Source organism: Dufourea novaeangliae, unplaced genomic scaffold (assembly GCF_001272555.1).
Source record: "Dufourea novaeangliae isolate 0120121106 unplaced genomic scaffold, ASM127255v1 scaffold99, whole genome shotgun sequence".
NCBI classification, from domain to species: domain Eukaryota; kingdom Metazoa; phylum Arthropoda; class Insecta; order Hymenoptera; family Halictidae; genus Dufourea; species Dufourea novaeangliae.
The window spans coordinates 1,135,618-1,159,252 of record NW_015373982.1 but is presented as its reverse complement, the minus strand read 5'-3'; the positions used below and the strand labels follow the sequence as shown (position 1 = coordinate 1,159,252).

Sequence of the window (23,635 nt, the reverse complement as noted above, 5' to 3'; positions counted from 1 at the left end):
TTGAAAAAAAATTCAAAAACGTACCTATGACTTTCAAGCGGTCAGAGTGGGCTAACCCTTTAACGCGTTTCACGCTTCTGGGTTTGACAAACTTGCATCAGGAGAAAAAGCTTCCTTACTCTCTCTGAAATTCTATCCAAACCATTTTATAGTCCACACATCCCCCGCGAGTCCCCCGTTAATGGATCCTCCACAGTGCCCTAGTCCATCAGCGAGAGCTTAGAGTTACAAAACAAAGCCCGACAACCGAGTAAATTATCGCGACCGATAAGTCCGTGAGACTCAAAGTTCGATCGTGCATCCACGGTCATCCTTCTGCCACACACGATCTCCTATTCCTCGTTCTTCAGAGTAGGTATATGTATACTTGAAAAGGACTCGAAGGGAAATCAGTGTCCTTCTGTAAGGAAAAGAATCGCTATGGGCTTGATCGGGCCGGTTTTTCCGTTCTGGCGACGAAAGACGATTGTACACACTCGATCGTTGACCCTTCCGTTCCAAGGGATCGAGCAATCGCGAGGTGAAGTTGGCAGCCGTCCACGCAACGATCAGTGGAGCCTGCGAGCTGGCTGAACAGTACAACGCGTAGTGTTACTCGACTACGTTATACGCTCTCAGCCACGGTATACCTACCGGTCGTTACCCTCGTTTCGTCGTGCAATCATTTCTTTCTTTTTTTTCTTCCACAATGCTGCGTGTATATACCTGGCTCGTCAAAACCACGCCACCATGTGGCGTCGTACGGCGTGGACAGACACACACACACACACCGCAGAACGGAAACTAAACCAACACGAGGGACAGAGAGGGAACATATGGGAATTCGCGTGTCTGGGAGCTACGAACCAGTTTGATCGGCGAGATACATATGTGTCGATAACGCTACTCACTGGGGAAACGATGAATGAACGTTTCGTTGCGCTTGATTCTTTGCTTGGACTGTCTCTATAACATTCTTCTAATCTGTATTATAAAAGAAGAAGTGTTGATTGACTGACTCATCAAAACGCCCAGCTCTTACCGTTTAACTTAGGACCAAGAAGTTTTGATAGCTTCCCTATAGGACGTAGGCATCCATTAGTTTTTCGAAATTCAACCCCTAAGGGGGTGGAAAAGGGTAAAATGTATTTTCTCGGAATCTTTACTGTCTGTTAGTCTCGACGAGATATCCCACTGCTTTTTACTTTAAAATGCTACTTATTAAAATGTCTGGAAAGTGATAAATATATATCTCGTCTTTGTTTACAGTTCAATTTAAAAATTTTGATTGAAAAATAATTTTACCAAATCCCGAAATTCGGAAAAAAGCTAGTGTATCCATAAAGTGGAGATGGGAGGCATGGCTCCTGGCGATGGGAAACGATGATGGTCTACGGATGCGATTAATTCAGTAAGAAAATAAATGGGAAAGCAACGGCGATGCTCCCGCCGTCATCTTTTCCCTTTCCTTCGAATCGCAGCGGTGGGTTTCAGCGGACTCCCGCTGCGAAATGAGAGAAACACTCCCTGTGCATTGGTAACAGTTATTTCGTTCGTACAGTCGAGAAAATCGAGAAGATTGAACAAATGTCGCGATATCCTCCTCGTATTTCTCCGTAAATTCCCTCCCCCTCCCACGCTCTTTCTCTTTCTCTGTCACGGTGGGACATTTGAATACAATGCCTTGGCGATTACCACTTCTTCGACGATACCATCGGGTCCGAGGGAGGCGAAGGGGGTTAAGGTTAACAACGCCGGTCTGAGAGTTCGACGAATGGAAGTCGTGGAGGAGACTTTCCTCCGGGAAGTACATAACTAGACTGAGGATCTTTAGGCGAAATAAAATTTAATAGAATAATTTACAACGACAGAATTTAAAATTAGAGACTTCCTTTTGCTCCTGGAAAGTTTTGATTGCATTTAGAATACAATTAGGTAGATTAAATATGGTGTAAAAGTTTTGTGTTCTATTGCATTTCACGTACTCCTTTATGCTTTCGTTTAAATTTGATATCTAATAAGTTTTTTTGTCGATTGTTGCATAAGTAAATAATAAAAATTAATTTCTGCGATAGCAAAACTGTTATATGATTAGAAATAGGGACATTTACCTTACGACTGTTAAGAGTCTTTCCGTTTTCACGAAGCGCGTCATCTGGCAAGAAGATTCTTTTCGCCCCCATGTTTAGCGACGGTCTGTTGCCACGAGAAGACCGTGGCCCCGCCGCCGCCAGGGAGCATCCGAGGAATCCTTTGTGTGTTGCCCAAGAGAAAGGGAACCGAGCAAAAGGCAGCGAGGGCTACGTCCCTGAGCACCGGAAGTCCGGCCCCTCTTGCTCTTCGGTTACGGCGTCTATCTATCCAACGTAAATCCTCCCCACCCCCGACAATAAGCTCGATCGACAGCGCATCCACTCGATTCGATCTTTTTCTCTTGTCGACACGGAGCCATTTCTCACCGTGCACCGCGTATGGTGATATAATCAGGGAAAAGAATCTCGAATTCGAATGAATCGACATGAAAATTTTCAACGAATCGAATTCGATCGAAGCTACTATTCCTACGGGCTGCGACGGTGTGACCGTACCGGCGTGTCAACAGATCCGAGAGCGATCCAAGGCTTCCTTCAGCTATGTTTTCAGGCTCTTCCTCTCCCACTGTGAGAAAAGCACAATACCGGAAGAAAGAAACCAGAGATCACCAGACGAAATTCCCTCGGTCACACGTGAAATTTTCGTATTATGGTCGAGGTGCAGGGAATCTTCGATGAGTGTTCCGAGGCTCCGCGGAATTGAACATTAAATATTTCGTAAACTAATGTCATTGTATTTCACAGAGACCTATAGGCTATAAATGCGTAAAATCCGCAATCTAGTGATAAACATCCCGGAAAAAAGAACGAAGAAAGACGAACGGCCGCGGTGTGTCCGAGGATACGTTGCGCAAGGAAAACGACTTATTCATAGGCGTGCGTTCCGGTGATAGCTCTCCGACCGCCGCTGCTTCGTTATCGACTGGCAGCGATCTTCCTGAGCACCGCTGGAACGACGAAAGGTTCGACGTAACGATTCATGTCCGGTATATATGTATACATGTATATGTACTCGACGCAACAATGATCGCATAACATTCGTTGTTTCGTACAATTTTCGATCGAGGGATACCGGGATCGGTGTGTGTGTGTGTGTGTCGGAATCCTTCCGATCAGACTTCCTGCTACACTTTATTACCATCGTCTCGATTTCCTGAGTTTCTACGCGATCGTAAACCGAAATCGATCGGGGAAGTTTCACGCTCTACCGCGAGAATCGGAGACGGACTAGGGAAACTTTCGCAGTGTACAGTGGACTCTAACTATATTGCCACTAAATATATTGCCACGCTAGGCACTTCCCCTTCACACGTACTTCACACGTACAGCTTTTGCGCAGGCGCTGAGGTTGAGGCTACGACGATAAAACTTAGCATAGAGGGGGCTCTGAACTCATTGCCATTTTACAACATATGTACGCTTTCCACGATGCCTACCAGGTTTCCAGTGAGACACAATTCCAACAAGTTCTGGTTATACATTAGCTCCGGTAGGAGTTTCGAAGAAAGACTATATCGCGTAACGCGCGAGCTGCGAGGACGAGAACGTATATAGAAGAAACAGGAGAGCACAAGAGCCAACGATATGGAAAGGCCGGGGGAGGAAGAGCATCTCTCCGTGCCGTGACCCAGAAAGTCCAAACGGGACACGAAGGTAGAAATAAGTTGATTATTTCCGTGTGTCTGTCCTTAGTCGTTTCTACGACTTCCTTAGTGTCGCGATCTCGACCGAATGATCGATTATTCCGGATCCGAGTGTGGTTCCGTTCCACGTTCGATTCGCTTGTACCATTTGGAATCACGTCTTCCCATCGATGGAACCGGTGACGTCACCGCTTTATACCGATTACTCATCGAGTGATCGTTTCTTCATCATAGACCAGTATCGTTCAGGTATTTCACGCACGCGAACAACAACAACTATCGCATCGAAAACTGACCGTGGACGCGATCGAGCGAGACTGCAAACAGATGTAGGGTGCCGTGTTCCTTCGAGGAGAACCGTTCAGCCGGAAATTCACGGAAAGTTTATACGGACAAACGGGTGATCGGTGAGAATCTTCTGTAGTTAGTAACTTCTGTTCAATGGACATGGACAGAAACTTTAGAGCAGTGGTGGCCAACCTCTTCCAATGCGCCTCGTTTGGCCCCACGAAGGGGTAGCTGTGCCAAGTAATCACTGTGGAAATACACGTACGGAGGAAATATAAAAAAAAGAAAGAATTCTTGTCTGTGAAAAACGGCGAACGTTGAGATCGTTCGAAGAGGCAATGTCGCGCGACGGCGTGGCGCGAACAAGAGTATATAGGGAAGGGGGGAAAGGAGTTCGATGCAGCGAGGAGGAAGAGGAGGAGGAAGAGGATCCAAGATGCCGTTACTCCAGGAGAGTCACTCGGGGCAAAGCCTAACCGAGAACCGGCGAAGAAACGAGGATGACGTGGAAAGAGAGGGCTGCATTCCACTCGTATTTATTATTCCCCTTTTCACGGAGGGCGAACACCCGAATGCTACTGACCTAATACGGTCCAGGCCTGTCTCTCGCGTTCCAAGTCCCTACGAACGTCCCACGCTGGATGTACGCGAACATAACCTCGAAACGAGTGATTCCACGAAAGGAACGGGCGCGTATCGTCTCTAGTGTCCCAATTTAGCCTGCGTCATAAAACAGACGAGGTTCGATCATTCCCATCGTAACAAGCAGCTATTTCGTGAGAAATGCAGTTTAACCACGTTGGTATACTTGGAAATGGTCGTGAAACGTTTGCGAAAGCGTGGATAGGCTCGAAATGGATGCGTATAGACGAGATTTGTGAATGTTCAACTCCTGTCACTCACCTGAACCTTTTTTTCCCGCTGCTATTGGAAATATTTCCCATTTTATACCTTCTCACAAATGTTTGGTTCCGAAGAATCGCCAAGAGCTTTCGAATCTCCCGGAACGATTCCCTCCGAGGTCGCATGATTTGCGTCCCATAGAAGTCGGCCGATCTGGTTTCGTGGTGGATTTCGAAACTAGCGATATCCGTTGAAGAAGGAAAAGCGCGTGACAGATTCCTCGTGGACTGTTTTGCTGATGCTTTCCCGTTAACAAACTATCAAACGATAGTTCGTGAACGCAAAGAAACGCCACGGTTGCTTCTCCGAAACGTGTTTCGAGATTCACCGCCTGCGCATCCTCATCCCCGAAAAAATTAATACGCGCAGCCCTCAGCATTTTCCACCCTAACGCCTGCGATGCAACACCGCATTCTTCGTGCGATTCGTCTTCTTAGGGGGTTCCCGTTCAATGTGTCCCTCCTTTTGTGCCCTCACCATTCACGAGCGAACAATGCAACGGTAAAGAGCACCGAATGCGGGATGTCTCTGACTGTGCCCTATCGGCACGAACGATCCTGCATCGAACAGAATGGACATTCTCAGCTTTCCCCTGCTCAGAAATTTGATAATCGATCAATCGTCGATTCTTCGATTCCCAGCTACATTTAACTACGTCTGTGGGAGAATTAGCCGTTAATTGCAGACGACTCGGTCTTCGATACGAATAATCCGAACTAATTTAATCACACTTTTCCAAAATTCTCCTCTGGATTGCGTTGGTGAAAGAAAAATTCAAAAATCTTCGTCTTCAATACGAATGGTCTGTAACAAAGGGTTAACACATCGAAGAAAGTTCCACAAACGATCGTTGCCCTGTCCTCTTGACATTTTTATCATCTATCTAGATCATATATTTTTATAAGCTCGAAATAGGTCGTACGGCGAGAAAAAAGGGTGGCGAAACAGAAAATATTTATTTATACAGACTTCGAGCGCCAAGAAAGGTGTCGTTCATTAGTTTGCATCGCTAACGCTAATTACATCGCATCGTTCGTTTTCGAGGGCGAAAGAGTTCATCGTGTCGATGGGGACGACGATGTCGTTTCGGAAGAGAAAATGGGAGGCGCGTCGTCTGTGTTTCGCTTTCGTTTACCGCCACGACGACGGGAGGCAAACTCGAAAGGGCTAAAGCCCCCAACCGCTCGGACCCTGACAAACTTATCCAGAGGTCAATCAACGCATCCGGCTCTAATTAATTGCTTTTGGTTGCATTTAAAGAACCTGTATCCTGCCGACCCGACGCCGCACGATCACTACCAATAATTTTATACCACAGACGGAGAGAGAGAGGGGGTTATTATTGTCGCAGGAAATGGTCTAGTCGATCGACGATCTTCGTCACGAAAACGCAGAAATATTAATGAAATGAATTGCTGTGATACCTGTTATCTTTACGTTTTCTTCGATTAATCACAGAATAAGCCGACACGTCGGCTGATAATGTGCACGGTTTCGAGCCGATATCGGCAGATTTTTAACCGTTCAATAATCTCGATCGTATCAAGGACTGATATCGATTGTATCATGGACTGATCTCTGTGAAAACAAAAACGTGGCTGCCGACGAATCGTGACCGTTGATATTCCGTTTCAACGAGTCATAGGCTAGGTCTCGTTAACTTGACCGTTACGACAACGGTAATTGGAGCACTAAGTAATTATACCAGCGAGGGGGTACTGCGCACACTTTCGAAGAGTTGACGCGCAAAACTAGCGCGGCGCTCGTCCTTTGTCCGGTTGGTCGAGAGACCGTGACAAAAATGAATCCACCGTTTCGAAAACTTTGCTCAAGATCTGTTTCAGCGTGCTAGTTCTGTTTCACGTGCGAATCTTTTCGTCGTTGGGCAACTCTTTCTCCTTCACTCTCATCTTCCTTGGACTCGGGACGATCTTTCTTAATATTCCTGACAGCGCGTTAAACGGAACTCGCGTCGCCTGGACGAGCATCGAAAGAAAAGAATCGAAACATTTTCTAACCTAACTATACTGACTTACAGTCATAACAAACCTTCCAAAATAAAATTGCAAAATACAATCGTATACTGTAGAATCGGATTTTTACCTATATTAACTAAATTCAATTAAATTGAAATAGAATTCAGTAAGTTGCGTTTCACGACTGACGCGGTGATGCACGTTCCAAAAACATCGAGTCGAAACGCAGCATGAAAGGACATTTCCAGGTATATAACAGTACACCCTGAGCATCGTCTAATAGTCACCAGCTATAATTGTTCAATAACCGAGGAAGAAGAATCTCCTGGACAGATCGTGCAACTGTATCGCCCGTGGCAGTTGTTTGACAAACAAACGGTTTCGAGTTCAAGACCTCAATCCGTTCGACCATATGGCCCTATCCATTTCTCACCACGACTTGAATCGTTCGAATGATTTTATCGTTCAGACGAGAGGATTCGGTAGGTATTACGAAAGCTACTTAGATTACGGTACTTCTCCCTATTATACTGTTGGAGTAACCATAAAAAATATACCTGAACACACTTATTACAACCAATATTTCAAAAAATATCTACACAGGTCAAGCTTATAACCTTCTAATTTTTCAAGTCGGTTAAAAACAGCGAAATATGTCGGTAATCGAAACGGGAGATCTTCCTGATCGGTCATGCAGCGACATGTTGCGAAACTTGTAGATTCACCCGATTGGTCAGAAACGTGTAGGCCCTCTGCAGTCGGAATTCCCTAATTCCCCATATATTTTGTCCCTTCAGAAAGTCCAATCGAGTGGAAATCGTAAATAAAGTTTACGAGCTGCGTTACCTCGACTAAATTTTATTGGTTCGTCGACTTCCACAAACCGTTGAAATCGAAACACTTCCGCATACAGTCGACTCTACGTACGTTCCACGCGTTGTTCGTCAAACGAATGCATTGCTGTCCAAGAAGGGTAAAAGCGAGGGTACACGGTCACCGTAAATCGCTGGTAGTCGACATTACATTACATATACTAAATACATAAATTACAAGTCAAATGGGACGACGATTGGGGTATTTCGACGAGAGACCGATCCAAGCCGAATTCGAGGCGAGCGAATATCCTCGAGTCGACTTTACGAGCGGTCTTTTCTGTAGACCTGAGGCCGGTCGGGTATCGCTTAGGTATGCGGCTGCAGCTGTTCGAAAATTCCAGCCGGGACGGACTGCCGTTCTCTCGCCTATGGTATTTTTGAGTATCGGGTCGCGTCTTTCAGACTATACAACCACGCCGATCCTACTGTATACCACGCTGCTTGTTGTGTTCACATCCTTTCGAATCGAACAACCGAAAATATTAGGGATACCCATAAGTAATCAATTATTTTGCATTCATAGACAAAATTTTTTTTTAAAGAACATTTTTATTTTTTAATCGATTACATAATCACCGTCATTATCGATAACTTGTTGCCATCGTTTCTGCAAAAGTTCAATCCCCCTTTTGTAAAAGTCTGGCGGACGTGACTCAAAATAAAATTTTAAAAAAAATCTGAACCGACGGCGACATTTGTTCACTTTGTCGTTTTTTAAAAAAAATTCATATTGTTGGGAATAAATTACTAACAAACTGATTGAAGAATAACACTAAAAAAATTTCTGCTTACACTTGTGCGGTTGTCACAGAACTAATGAGAGGTCATTTGGGAAAATAATTCATTACTTATGGGTACCCCTAATACATTGGAAAAACTTGCGACATCACGCGCGGTCCAATCCAATGTTCCGCCATCCCAGCAGCCCACGCGGTTTCCAGAAACGAATTCGTCGTACCTACCTACCGCGGGAGATTCGATCGTGACGAAACTTACATTTCGTATGCTCGAGCACCGCGGGCTAACAATAAAACCCGAGGCGAGGTCCGCTCGACGATCCAACAACCGGAAGTAGGCGTAATAACGAACTCCCATTGGCTATACGTGCCGTGAATACAATAACATTGTACGCTAGACACAAAAGGCGTCGCTCTCTCTCTCTCCCCATAACGGTCACTCTTGGATACGCACAAATTCCGCGCGTCGGTTTTCTCTCGAAACGCTTACGGAAAGTCTGTGAAATCCATAGCCCCGTGATGATCCATAGATGCAGGCACCCAGAGAGTTTAACACAATTTTACTCGAATAATAAATATAGGGAAACGGTGATATCTAAGATCGTTATCCAAACCTTGTTTAATCGATTAGAAATAGCGGAATCCTTTTTTTAAATCTTTTATTCATAATTCGGAATTCTTTATCCAGATAATGAATTTGCCCATCTCTGCAGGCTCCCCTATCACAAATTCCGTTTAATCTTGATGGTCGAGCCAATTTTCCGCCGTTCGGAAATTCACGAAGGGACAGTGCGCGCATTAAGTCAGGGATAGAGTTATCGTAAAATTGTAGACGCCATCGACCCTTCGAAACCTTACAGTAGAATTCGAGAGAGATCCGGACGGCACGTTGGTCGAGAGATCACGTGGGCGGTAGGTATTCGCGGCCCACGCGACCGCTTATCGAAACGAAAATTACGTTCGAACGTAATGACGAATTACAAGTTATATCCCGGTATTAATGGTTACGTGCATTCGAAGAACGTCGCGTAGTACGAGAATAGCGTTGAGGTATGTATACATATCTGCACGAGTTACATGGAAATGGCTGGTTCCGAGATTTCCCGAATGCGGCTAAACGAACCTTTCAGTCGTGTAACAGAAACACACGGATGGGAGAAAATGTCTGTGTTCGATCGTGAACACGATGCGCCCACGAAAAGGTCAGTAGCACGTCTAAACGATTGTTCTATACGAGGCCTGAAACCGATACGTTCGCAGAGACTTCAACGAAACTTTCGACGAGTCCCAATTAATCGCGATTTCGTTTCAAACTTTAAAGAAAATGTTAGTTTAAAGCTGTCCATCGACGTAGATTGAGCTTGATCACTGAAAAAAGGTTCCCACCCAGAAACTACGTTTCAAACGCGTGTACCCGTTTGACGCAAACAGGTACGTATACGTATACGTATACATATAAACATGCACGGTAATCCAGCTCTTAACAGTCTCTCGGAAGCCACGAGCAAAGAAAAGGAAGGTAACGGAGCGTAAATTTCACGATGGTGATCGCAGAGCGAGTACGCACTAGTAGAACGCGAATTCTCTATCATGCTACAAGTATTCGCACTGAATGAACACCAGCGATCATCTCTTATCGGTATTCGTCAACGTTCAGCAAACATTCTTGTCGAGTACGGAACAAATCCGTGGACAACGATAAGATATTCGAAATCACGAGGGACCGAAACGATCCAAACCGGTGGAATAATGAACGAGAGGTGACTTACATTTTCAGGCTGCGACGAACGCCTCTGCCGTGGTACACAGAATAGCGGCACGCCGCTTTCCCGTTTCCTCTCCAATATAGCGGTTTCCGGTACCCTCTGTCAGCACAAAATAAACCAAATCGGCAACTATCACCACCACTCATCCGTACCGCCCGTACACACCACACACCTTCGATTCCGATATCTCTCCGGCTGTTGGCCCTTCCTGTTGTCCCGATTTCTCTTCGCACAACACACCACCACCACCACCACCTCCGTCACTGGTGGATTCGCGCGAGCCGTTCGATCCACGTTTCGATTTGCGATCCACCGAAATTCTATGCACTCGTGTCTCGTTGTCGGTCGCGCGACGACGGATCGCGGGCAACTTCATGGGGCATGATTAACCGCTCCGGAATTCGAGTCGTTCTCCAAGTGCTCGAACCCCTCCGGTATGAGTAACTCTCCCGTGGTGGCGTCGTCGATCGCCCAACGGTACGCGTCTCGTCTCGATTACTGTCGTCGTGATCCTTTTTTTTCAGTCTTAGTCGATCTCCTTTCCGCCAGAGGCGTACAACCGTCGACGAAGCGTTGTATTACACTCCTGTTCGTGCTCCTACCTCATCCGTTGACTTTCCTATTGTCCTCGGCAAGCAAAGACGTATCACCGCCGCGTGCCCTCTCATCCCAACAGCGTTCCAACAACGCAATGCATTTTCATGGAGGGGAACCGACGACGTGTGTCCCCCGTGTCCCTTGCCTCTTCAGAGGGTTCGTCAACCCGGGGGGCGGGGGGGAGGTGGGACTTACCGTGTTCGCTGATCGGTTTTATATTCGCTTTTTCTCCTCTGTGACGTGTTCAACCAGCGATTCTAGATTGCTTCTGATCCGAGAAACAACCACAGGCGGAGGTATTCGCGAGTAAATCACTGTGACGCAGCAGCTGAATGGAGAAATCGTGCGAAAAAGTCGACGTGATACACAGCCGGGAACGGGACACGGTGAAACGACGCTAACAGGTTGCACGCCGCGACTCTACTGAGTTTGCTTCTAGTAGGCCGGTCATCGAGACTCCCCTCCATTCCAACACGCGCGCGTGCCTTCGATGCCTATAGCGTGGCGTAGCGTTGGATACTCATGAGGATCCTTGCAAGCAGTTCGAATGAATAATACAGGTGCATTATACATTTGCTTTTCTAACGCGAGAATACGAACAAAGAGAACGATCTACTGTGTTATATAGGTAGAAATGAATTTCCTACTATCCGAGGTAAATTATCGCGTCGTCCTTTGAAAGATCGATATCGATAATCGATCGATGTAGACTGCTCAGATCGACATTCATTCGTGCTCGTATTTGACTCGATTTAACCCCTCGCGATGAACGCTCTGATCTGATTCTCTTTGTCTGTGATTCGATCAATTATACGGTATACGGGTCATGTGCGTCTGATCTTTAACGAAAATTAAGGTCGAATCGAAACTTACGTGTACGTATTGTCTGATGAGAAAGAAACGAACTCGAGGCATCTGTGACAAGGGAATCGGGGACTCCGAGTGTGCTGATTTTCACGCAGGTAAAGAGTTAAAGGTATTGCGAATAAATTACATAAGTAAATAAGCATCTTACTCGAAGCCACAATTTTTACGATGGGTTACGAAACTTATTGGTTTTAGACCACTGTACAGGCACGCACGCGGTAGTAGTCTCACGAGTATTACGAATATAGAAATTGTCGGCACACCCTGTACAGGAAAGCACGAACGTCCGCGCGCGCGAACGATTTTAATTTCACTAAAACACAATGCGACTAATAAACTGGTCTAGACACATGGTCTGGGTTACAGAAGTTCTATTTACCATACGTAGGCGATCAGTGTGGGAGTGCCGACGGACATGGCAGAATAGTGAATTGCCTGATGGAGGGACAGGCATGTGTGGGTCGCGGTTTCCTTTATTCGACTAAAACTTTAGAATTCGGAAATTTTGTACGATGAAGTGTATCCTTGTATCAGAAGGTCATTTGCAATAGTTCTAGGGATTCTTCCTCTTAATTTTTTTCGATGAAAATTATCGTAACATTAATAAAAAAATTATGAGAAGTAAGACACGATAGGATACCGTTAAATATGAACACTGTCGAAAAGAGAGTTTGAACTTTTTCGTGGAAACGAATAGATTTAAGGGCGACGACATTCGATCCATTCTTTGATCCTATCAAGTGTCATTGCTAGGGCTTCATTGAAGACTGTTCTGGTCAGAGTAACTTTCTACATTCTAAACAGATACAGAAAATAGGAGAGAAATGAAAACGAACTTTATATAAATGATAAATTCTAACGGTCATTTTGTTTATTCGCATCGTGTAAAACATATTGTACGTTTCAGTATGGAATATTGTCCACATCATCCACGTCTTCGATTATTGGTTCTTCATAGTCCTCTGGCCCTAACACCTCATCCTCCATTTCTAATTCCTTGTTTGGATCTGCAATGTTGACAATGGGTATAGGTTTTAATTTTCTGACGGCCTTTTCGATTTTTTGAACCAAAGCGACTTCCCACTGCTTGCAAATAAAATTTGTCACCCGGCAATCACCCGTTGTACCGATCCTGCCAGTTCTACCACACCTGAAGAAAATATAGTACTTTTTATTTTAGCGCGTCATCCACACCGATAATTGTTTCGATCATCTACCTGTGAATATAATCAGCCGTGTCCACTGGAAAATCGTAATTCAGAATGTGATTAACTGTCACTGTATCTAAACCTCTGGAACCAGCATTCGTCGTTGACAACACCATCACGTGACCGTTCAAAAATTGCCCGTATTTCCCCATTCGAATGCTTAACGGCATTTTACCATTTAAATTCGTAACGTTTATACCACACTCGTTCAAAAACAACGTAAGCCAATAGGATGTACCACTGGTATTGCTAAATATAATTACAGGTTCCCTATTTGCTACTTTGGGTTTTACATATTTTAAAAGTTCGACTGGTTTCTCACTTGGACCCATTCTGATAAATTTCTGTGGAACCAGGATTTTGTGCAGCTTTTCTGTTTGTACAATCGCCACAGAGTCAACCTACATAGTATCGTGTATTAAAATATCATCTTAGGAAAATCATTATTTAGATTATGGTAAACTTACGTTTACGATATTACTTAAAATATTTTTTAAACGAGAAGGTACTGTGGCCGAAGCTAAAATAAGTTGAACATATTTTGGAAATCCATTCTCATCGAATTCTTGACAATAACCAATCTGCTTAAACATAAAGAAGACGTTACAATGTCTTTTCAGAATACACTACACACTAAAGCATAATTACGTACATGCAATTTATTCAGAAAAACTTTCAACTTTTCTTCGAATGTATGATGAAACAAAGCATCTGCTTCGTCCAAAACTAAACATCGTATAAAATTCCGATTATAGATACCATATGTGAACAATTTACTAATAGCTCCAAAGCTACCAACAAGGATATCCACATTATCAACTGGAGGATGTAAAATTGTTCTTTTTAGCTTTCCACCCGTGATCATTTTTGTCTTAATACCAAGGCATTTAGACAATTTAATTAGTTCTAACTGAAAAATACAACCCTTCTGATTCAAATGTCATTATGAGAGAAATAAATATTGTACATGTAATTATTGATACAAACTGCAATTTGGACTGCCAATTCTCTAGTAGGAGTCACAATTAAACCTAAGGGACAATTCCTATTTCTTTGCCCAATTTTTTTCCATTCCATAATTTGATTAATCAAAGGCAAAAGATATGCTAATGTTTTTCCGCAACCTGTCTCTGCTGTCAATAATGTATTATGACCTTCAAGGATTTTTGGTATACCCATCTGTTGAATCTCCACAGGATCTTTAATGTTCAAGTTTTCCAACTGAGTGATTATAGAAGGATCCAAACAAAAATCGTTAAAGGTACCGAATTGATATTGTTTTTCTGTTTGGTTTTGAACAGCCTAAAAGAGAAATTATAATCACAAGAGAAATTCGCTAGCAACGGATGATTATCGTATAGGATAATACATTATCATAAGGATAGACGAAGAAGTGATCGCCTCTAGAATTACGGTGAGACCATCCTTTGGTAAGTAGCGGTATAACCTCTTTCTTTCCATACATTTGACCCTTATAAAAATTGTACTCTTTCCTTCTGGTCAATATAATCGGAATTTTTTTATTCTGAGCCTCTGTTGCATCAACGTGTAATTGTTCTTTCCTTCGAGCACTAGTAGCTGCTCTAGCCTATATTAAAATTTACGCAAAGTTAACCTATGAAGAATCCGGCAAAGTAGATAGATAGTAAACGTATTTACATAATGCCTTGAAACGTTTACAAACGAGGAGTCTACACTCTTACAACATAAATTACAAAATCTGAGTAACATTTTATATGGCTTTCAGTAAATAAAGTAGTTTCTATTTCATATGACACAAAACACTAGATACGACCGACACCGCCATTTTAATAGCACAGGTCAAAGGATTTTAATACGACAAAGTTTCACATGTCCCTATATACATATGTCGGCGATGAAAATGTGTTTAAATAAATTATTTTCCACCCCACGATGCCAGGTCGAGATGTTCAGTCACAATGACAGGCCCCAACTCTCTCTTATGCTGTGATATTCAATCTTTCAATAGTACGTAAAGTATTTTGAAAAACAGAGAGGAATCGTGTAAATTGCGACTTAAAACTTTTTCAAAAAGTCCTATATTATCTGAGGAATTTCCCTAAATCGATATTTGGTCAACATTGCAGCTGGTTATTTTTTTATTTGCAAAGTTGGCAGGATAATCATTTTGGCCGTTAGTGTACTTACTCTTTTATTCAAATGCGTTTATCAAAGTAAGATTTTCGATGTATCTAAACAATATTGAAGAATACACGCGAACTTAATACACAAGTAAAACAGTAATTTATATGGGCCTTATAAAGATGATCAATAAACAAGGATGACAACTTGGGGATCAGTAGCCATTTGAAAGGTTCGAGATGGCGTGACAAACGCAATTGTCAATCACATTTGTTTAGACGTTTCAACCTAACGTTGTGTTTCTTCGCACGAAACATTCTCATTCTGATGATTTACATGCGATCGGTGTGTACGTTTTAAGACGTTATCGCGACCAACACTATTTCTAATACTCTAATACGTAGCAACGTATCCAAAATGAAAGTTATAATAAAAAGTGAGTACGATACTGTAACTGACAATGTTTACTTGTATTTTACGTTTCTCTGTCCTAACTTAAAAAAGTGGAAAAGATTTTACTAATGATACATGTATGGCCACTGCTCTCACGCTGTTATTTTTTGTTTAAACGCGTACATTTACGACATAAGTCGCAAATAATTAACGTACATATTTTTCTAGGTTGGACCGGTGTTGCCACCTGGCGTTGGATAGCGAACGACGACAACTGCGGTATATGTAGAATGCCTTTTGATGCCAGCTGTCCAGACTGTAAAATTCCCGGAGATGACTGTCCTTTGGGTACGTAACTTACCATTGACTTTGATCGATTCTTCAATTTTTATCACAGCTGTTAAACTGGTAAATAATGTGGAAAGTTTACCTAATATTAAACGTTACTCAGATTTACTGGAGAGCTCAAATAAAAATCAGTAAAATTATTGTTATGATATAGACTCACAACCTGTATCACATTTTACTTTGGTCAAAACTATTTTAAGCCCAATTAAAGAGAAAAGATTCATTGGAATGGTGGAGACTTTGTGGCTCTTAATCCCGTATAAAAATTTGCATCCGACATTTGTCGATTAAATTGTCCGGGAAAACACGTCTGTTCTGCCGTCATTTTAAATTGTGCAGTAACTAGTACCACAGAATAAATCGCGCGAGATCGTTCGAAAAATGCCGCCGCGATGTCTGCGCAGGTGCGGATGTGAATATCGATCGGTGGTGTGTTAAACGAAACGGATCCCTAGCACACTACGCGAATGCACGGGAAGCACACACCACCGTGTTCGTGGGGGCACGCGTACTCGCGCGTGCCAATGTAAATGTAACGAACGCCGGTTGACAGTCGTTAAACGAGGCGCAAGCTGCGCGTGTGGTTCCACCGAACGGCTGACTCGAACAAACGGACATTTCAATCGTGAACCCACGATACCGAATATGTTGTTCCAGTTTGGGGCCAGTGTTCGCATTGCTTCCATATACACTGCATCATGAAGTGGCTGCACTCTCAACAAACCAGTCATCTATGTCCGATGTGTCGTCAGGAATGGAAGTTCAAGGAGTAACTGGTTTCCCGATGGTCCCGCAGGTGTCAGCACGCAACGAATAATCAGGTAACGCTCGTACATTGCATTACGTACCCGCGAGATAATTCGATCGGATCGAACTTTGATACTTACGATGACGAAGGATCGTGCGTTGCGTTGTTTGCATCGATGACGCCGCTGCAACGCGACTTTTCCATCCACGCGTTGATTTCCAGAGCTTCGATTCCGTGGACACACACACACACACACACACACATTGACTCGTTTTCTACGTTCGTTTCGAAATGAAAAGAAACAGCTAAAAAGAGTGTCGAAAGTATAATCGGTGTTTGTGTGCATTCCACGGTTTAAATTTCCTCTCAACAGTTGAGCGTTCTCCCCCTGTAATTCACGGGGATCACTTCTATGACTTCTATTTTAGTTCCCGAGGCTCACGATTAAATGACCTGCTGCTCTTGTATCGCGAGCAATTTCACCGGTGAAATTTCTCAGCGGGTAACAGTGAACGTCATCCGCAGCATTCTCATTCGAACAAACCGCGTATTTATGAACGTGTGCATTTGACGCTTTTGAGTTTACATTTCAAGATATAGTGGAATGATACGAGTGCAATGATAAGAGAAGAAAACGACGTGAACTCTGATCCAGTCGATTCGTACCGGATTACAAACGTAACGGAATGCGGTATAACGCTTTAACGTGATTCACGTATCGCGTACGTTTACGTAACAGATTTTCTCGGCGGTTTTGCTCATCGCAGGAAAGCGTGTTACGCCGTGACACCGAGCTTGTCGAGCACGCGTTATTCGACGCCGTTTTCAATGAATGCTGTTCGTACGGTTAGAGAATTGTCGACTCAACCACGCTTATCCGATCTAACAAACCTATCTCTACATATTTGTTCGCGTGAGTGATGACTCTATCTTCTTTCCGTCGTTAGAATTTCTCGGTACGATAATCATACGTGTAGCAGAGAAATTATGAATCCGTTCTCGTCGATGGACCACAATACGAAGATGCTAATCTGTGCTTCGGACGGGCGAATTAGGGTGAAAGTAGAACAAGCAGTTCTTGTCCGCGTCGGGAAATAGAGTATGAACGAAATTCAAAGGTGCTTGAATAATAACGATGGACTGTAATAATTCATCGTCTAATAGGGACGAACGAGCCCTATGACTAACATAACCCTATTCGATTATTTTGATTATGGAAAAAAGTGATTCCGGTAAGTAACGTTCAGGGACACGACAGCTAAACGGACAAAATGTCGTTGATTGGCTCGTTTTTAGCGAGTACGTTACGTGTTAATGATAATAATACGGGTCAAGAAGGGTTGCGAGTGCTGGGAAGCGGGTACTAGAGGAACGGAGAACGGAGGAACAGACCTTAGCGATGGAGTTCACGCTGAACGAGGCAAGGAGACTTAATGGGCCCCTTCCCTTTCTTTCTATCTTCTTTCCACCACCGAGTTCCCTCTCCACTTTCCTTCTTCCGCGCTTAGTGGCTCCCCTCTCCCATCCTCCGTCCCTAGGTTACACTCTCACGCGATATCACGACGATCCCGAGGCTCGATACAGTATATCTCTCTCTCCGTAGTGGTTCAACGAAAAAAATTACATTATATCGTACGAGCCTCCCGGCGCGCATTGTCACATTTCCGTTCTGAATCTGAACCGCGTTGCCAATTATTCACGACTTCTCTGCCTCTCTTTCTTCCATACACGTGCAACAACCGCATTACATTATTTCACGACAATTCGTAGCACGTTTATGTTTGTCCCTCGTCGAATTTGCATCTCCTCCACTTCCATTCATTTTATGTATTATTCTCATTTGTTCGATATACTCGATCGATGTTTCTTCTGGCGCACACACACACGTGACCTCCTTTTCATACACTCTGCCCGGCTTCTCTTTCCTCTTCTTTCGTTGCACCGCCAGGCGTATACTTTTTTATTGTTTATTTAGAATTGACGGGCAAGGCCACATACATCGAATAATTACGATACTTATGACGTGATAAGTATATTATTGAATTAATTCTTCTTTTATAATATTGTATCTCATTTCCCCTCCTGTATATGTACACCAAAGGGCTTATTGCCTGTTAAATAAATTAACAATAATATACACGCCCGAACATTTATCCCCCCGTGTCTGCCAGCACGCTCCTAATCAACGACGCGCCCCGATACGCTCGAGATGAATATTCGTCTGAAAACGTTTAAAAAGCGTGACAGGCATAAACACCTTCGAACGTATTTCGCGGGAACCGTACCAGCGAGCCAACTCGCGGTTCTACAGGAGCAGATCATCTCTTGGTGTACACTCGGTATACCCTACGTTACCGCTCGTTTGCGCGCGGTCAGTGGTTCTCTGTCTCGTTCACGTTGCGTGTTCCCCCGGACTCTCTCGTTCTCCCATACCATTCTACCTCCGCTCTGTCTCACTCTGCCCCTCTCTGTTTCACCTCCTACTCCCTCGCACACAATCACGTGGGGGATCGTGCACACGCACGTATACACACGTATGTACACCCATACACGTACACACATCGTGGTTTCCTCGTAGGTAGGTAGGCACAAAGGCCCGACCGTGTATATACCCTGTTCTACTGCCTACCTGCTGCCTCGAAGAGCTTGAGCTCTCGGCCCCCCGAGTCACGTGGTCTTTCTCTCCGAACGGGCGAAGGATGTTTGTGGGATCGCGAAGTTAGTTCGCGACAATCCGTTCAGCTGGCAAGAAGACAGAGAGAAAGGAAGAGACACAAGCTAGGAGGACACGCTACCGCGGTCGACCAGTGGGACAGGAACCAGTGGATAGGGAAAGGGGGTGGCAGAGGGGGGATAGGAGACACACGGGGATAGAGTGGCGGTAGGTGGATCGAGGATACCTCGCGCTCCCAAGTTTCAACCGAGTCCTCCGCCGATGTTAACGCGTTCGCCCGCGTAGCGACAGCTTGTTGTGTGTTTCGTGCGGCCCGCGATAAAACTGGACACTGGCACTGTGAACAAACATTGTGAGTGAACGAAACGTTCGGAGTTTTGGAAGATTTTCAGCGTGATCGAGATTCTCGGAGTGGTATTGTTGTGAGTTCCACGATGTCATCGATCGCGAGAAGACGCTTCGTTGCGGGCTAAATGGCAAAGAAGAAAGCGAAGAGGAACATCGAGGAAACGAAACACTTCGATGTCTGTCGTAAAGAGGACTTTTAAAACCGTAGAAGAGAGAAAGTAGATTTTCGATCTTTATATGTTTCAATAGGAATCTAAGTTTTCTGTGTGATCGCCATCGGTAATTGCCGCCGTGTTTTTTTCAAAATCAACAGCGGTCCTCGACGTACCAGTGAAGGAAGTCGTCGGCTACAGAAACGGTGTATCGCCATCGGTAATTGCCGCCGTGTTTTTTTCAAAATCAACAGCGGTCCTCGACGTACCAGTGGAGGAAGTCGTCGGCTACAGAAACGGTGGAAACGCTAGAAACGCTAACAAACAACTCTGGAAACGGTACCGTTTTGGAGGAGGAGGAACGCGCGCTGGCGGGCAGTAAGCGTTTCGCGTACGAACTGTTGTGACTCAATAACGATGAATGGTACCTCTAAACTATCACGAGATATTGCAGCGAAACGACGATCTCGAGTGGAGTAGAGATGGACGAAGGAAAATACTATCGATTCGCGTTATCACAGATGACCTTGCGTCGAGTGTTGGCGTCTAGATAAACTCAAGGGGGCCATGCCCGTTTCATGGGACGCGCGTCGCGGATAGATCGGAGCCGTGATAGCTCTCGAACGACGAAAAAATGCAGTTGGCAGCGACACAAAGGCCACATCCACCGCCTGTGCCGCCGCGACCGAGCCGGCAGGTGGTCGCGGAGGCCCTCAAAAGATCCCCAAGGCCGCCCTGTCCGACCAGACAGGCCCCGCCGCCGCCCAATACCCGACCCTGGCGATCCGATCAGGAACAGGGAAAACAGGTGTCAGGTGCCACCGTCGGTCGTACGGTTGTATACGAGTCGACGACCATCAAGGAATCAGTACTCTCGAACGAAACCACCTCCGTGAACGCAACGGTTCGGGTCAGCGACAAAGATCGCGTAGCTGCTCGAGACGCGGGTGAAAGGAACGTGGACGAGGACGATCAACATGGAAATCCACTGGAAAGGCGGTACCGGTCGGTCGATGAAAATTCCATCGAGCCCACCGGGAATCAACAAGTTTCCACCAAGATTCCGGACACCGATCGCAGCAGCGATACTCAACGTGTCGAGCATCCAGGATATTCTCGTGAATTTAAAGAACGAACCAGTAACTCGGGGGGGCTCCTTCGATCTCTCGCGAAACCGAGTCACGACGCGGAGAATGTAACGGACCCGAAAGAGTTTCGAGGCGAGACGTTGGTATCTTCTGTGAAAAAACACGTGGAGACGGGAATAAAGTCTTCGGTATTGTTGAAGTCGAACACACCCGATGAATGTTCGTCGAGTTCTGAGGCGAAGAACGAAATCTCGAGGTCGAACACGGAGAAAATCGGCGCTTCGGACCGAAACGGAGCGACGATCGAGGTTCGTCCGACTCCCACTCGGAGATCGTGCCTCACGAAAAATCGAGACGGGACGAGGAAAACACTCGAGAGTACCGCGATCGAGGAGGGCTCGTCGAGCGTGAATGAGAATGTCGAGACGACCGCGGCGATTTCGTGCGTCGACCGTGCAACGGTGGTCGTTATCGACGAACCAGAGCGTAAAGCTTCCTCAAACGACGCCGATGACGTGGACGAACCGAATGGGACCGCGAACGAGAACGAGAACGACAACATTCATCGGCAGGATTGGCTGGACGCCGGTGTACAGTACTCGTCCACGCAGATCACGCTGTCTGGCGACGACGCGGACGCCGTCGACGGGGATCGTGTTAACGGGCTGGATCGATGCGAAAACGAGAAAATCGGTGACCTTAATTTCCTGAGGTAACGCCATCGCGAACGGAAAGCGGGAAGATTGCGTGTTAAGATATTTTTGGTTTATGTTTCTCTTCTATCGCTCAGATACCATGTATACAGGGCCGTTCCTGGGTTGTTGGCCGCCCGGGTGCAAAAATAGTATCGTCGCCTTTATTAATTTAACATTATCAATTAAGATATTTCATTTCTTAAACATGAATGGTTTACTATTAACGTCACTATTCAAGTAGTTTATGTGTAAATTTATGGTACAGTTAAGTGACTCACCCTGTATATATCTTCCGTTCGTACGCTTCTGAATGGAGGAAACGGAAAGTCGTGATTCCATGTCAGCTGACTTCTCATGAATGTATAGTGTTTCGAATCTGTTCTAACGCGTTGCTTATCAAAGAAAACCGTGATGTTTGTACGAACTTGGTGGATAGATGTCCAACCAATTAAAAGGTAGATACAGGAACGTAACATACGAAAACGGTTCGATGTACGACTTCCTGGAGTAAACATGGTGCACTCAAGATAGTCCTCTCGATATAATCCTTCGAAGAAGAAGCTTCCACCTTTTAGTAGATTTGTTCCTTACATTAAAGATTTTCGAAACGCACTCGTGATTCCGAGTTGCGATTGATTCCAGGCGGTCGATACCCGTTCGATAGAATTTGATAGAACGTGTTAACAAACCGGGTTCGTAGTTTGATGTGAAAAATTTCACCCTTTCCAGTCTACAAGAGAGGATCGCGATGTCTTCCCTACAAGGTCTACCACCGTTACCCAGGAGCCTCAGCGGGTTCAATTTGAGCGGGGGTCGGGGCGAGGGTTGCGAACCACCGCCGCCGCCCACCAGATCATCTAGCAAAGCACAGAGAGGCGGTAAAACAACCATTCAATCGTCGTCCAGACCATCACCACCTGCCAGACAGCTCACCACCCTGGACACTCAGCTGGCTATACTCAGAAGAGAAATGGTGATTGCCGAATAGTTTCTTAAGCACCTGCACAGATGAGGTATAGGAGTAAACATTTCATCCAATGTATTTTTACGGCCCACTCTTCTGGGGTTATGTTACCCCATTTCTATTTTAGTGTCACTACCCACTGCAGATTCACCGTTCTCATAACGTAGAGGTCGCTAAAATGATAGGCGTTTTAAGGTGTCGGTACTACAGTTTAGGTGGGCCACCATCTCCCATAAGATGAAAAGTCTATTCTTATACCTCGTCGATGGCATCTGCAAACCACCCTGTCGCCGCGGAACTGTTGCCACGGACGTCGAGTTTTCCGCGGGCAATTTGTCGAGGAATGGTGATCGATATTAGGAAACGATTACATTTCCTTTGGAATCCAGTAGTAAGCGAGCGCGCGCGCGCGCGTTGCGACACAGCTACGGCGCGCGATGGAAACAACAGTTTTCTCTTTATATTACGTAACGCGCTTCAGCCGCTCAGACGCCGATATCCGTCGTGGAAAACTCCTTTGAAAATGAAGAAATTCGAAATTTCAAATATCCACGAGTAGAAAAATATTTACGCATTTTTCGGATGAAACGCATTAACTTTAATGGGAAACGTTAGTCATCTCGTTCCTCGCGGTCCTATGAGTCGTATTTACTAGCTGTCAGGCAAATCTTACGATTTACGAGTTTCCATGAACGGAAGACCAAAATCCGTACCGTATCTTAATAGGTCTGGTCTGGATTGTTACGGTATTTTTCCTTGTAAAAAAAAATTCTCCATATGTATGTCGCACACGAATGTTTTTCGACTGTTGTTCTGTTTTCTGATCTTTCCTCTTCTTCGTTTTCTCGCTTTGGTACTGTCAGACTGATTCGTTACCTTGGGGGCCCAAGTTATCGCGTGAGTAAGCCGCGGAACCGCGATGAATATGTATTCGTAGCGTGGGATAATATGCGGAAGGTACGACTAAATATAAACGTTTGTATCATCGTGTTCTGTATGCTGAAACTGTACAGGTTTTTTTTTTTTAAATCGACTGGAGATGGAGATTGTAGATAATGTGGTAAAGAAAAACAGTAATTAACGGGCGTCAAGAACATAAACACGATTTTGCTTGGAAGTTGGGCTAATAGTTTAATAGTCAATCCAGACACGAGGCGAACTGGCACAGCCGCTCCCACGCTGCATTCCCT

General features: G+C 44.9%; 3 protein-coding genes across 3 annotated transcripts in view; 1 reads left to right on the top strand and 2 right to left on the bottom strand.

Annotated features, from left to right (window-relative positions):
* The window catches only part of LOC107187140 (signal-induced proliferation-associated 1-like protein 2), a 33,958-nt gene extending 23,023 nt beyond the window's left edge, over positions 1–10,935 (bottom strand). The window contains exons 1-2 of the mRNA XM_015575148.1: positions 10,433–10,935; positions 10,264–10,359 (exon numbers count right to left, since the gene is read on the bottom strand). Of these exons, the coding sequence (XP_015430634.1) occupies positions 10,264–10,359; positions 10,433–10,636 (300 nt within the window). The 5' untranslated portion in view covers positions 10,637–10,935. The remainder of the gene's footprint in view (positions 1–10,263; positions 10,360–10,432) is intronic.
* A 1,631-nt stretch (positions 10,936–12,566) lies between these two features.
* Positions 12,567–14,725, bottom strand: LOC107187265 (probable ATP-dependent RNA helicase DDX28). The gene is made up of 7 exons (XM_015575303.1): positions 14,592–14,725; positions 14,302–14,520; positions 13,920–14,234; positions 13,585–13,842; positions 13,400–13,513; positions 12,942–13,333; positions 12,567–12,874 (listed from the first exon to the last, which is right to left on the bottom strand). The coding sequence occupies exons 1-7, from the start codon at positions 14,661–14,663 to the stop codon at positions 12,628–12,630; spliced, it is 1,617 nt and encodes a 538-aa protein (XP_015430789.1). The 5' UTR covers positions 14,664–14,725; the 3' UTR covers positions 12,567–12,627.
* A 574-nt stretch (positions 14,726–15,299) lies between these two features.
* LOC107187196 (anaphase-promoting complex subunit 11) lies at positions 15,300–22,285 on the top strand. The gene is made up of 4 exons (XM_015575221.1): positions 15,300–15,471; positions 15,657–15,776; positions 16,434–16,597; positions 22,211–22,285. The coding sequence occupies exons 1-3, from the start codon at positions 15,453–15,455 to the stop codon at positions 16,547–16,549; spliced, it is 255 nt and encodes an 84-aa protein (XP_015430707.1). The 5' UTR covers positions 15,300–15,452; the 3' UTR covers positions 16,550–16,597; positions 22,211–22,285.
* Positions 22,286–23,635: the final 1,350 nt, after the last annotated feature.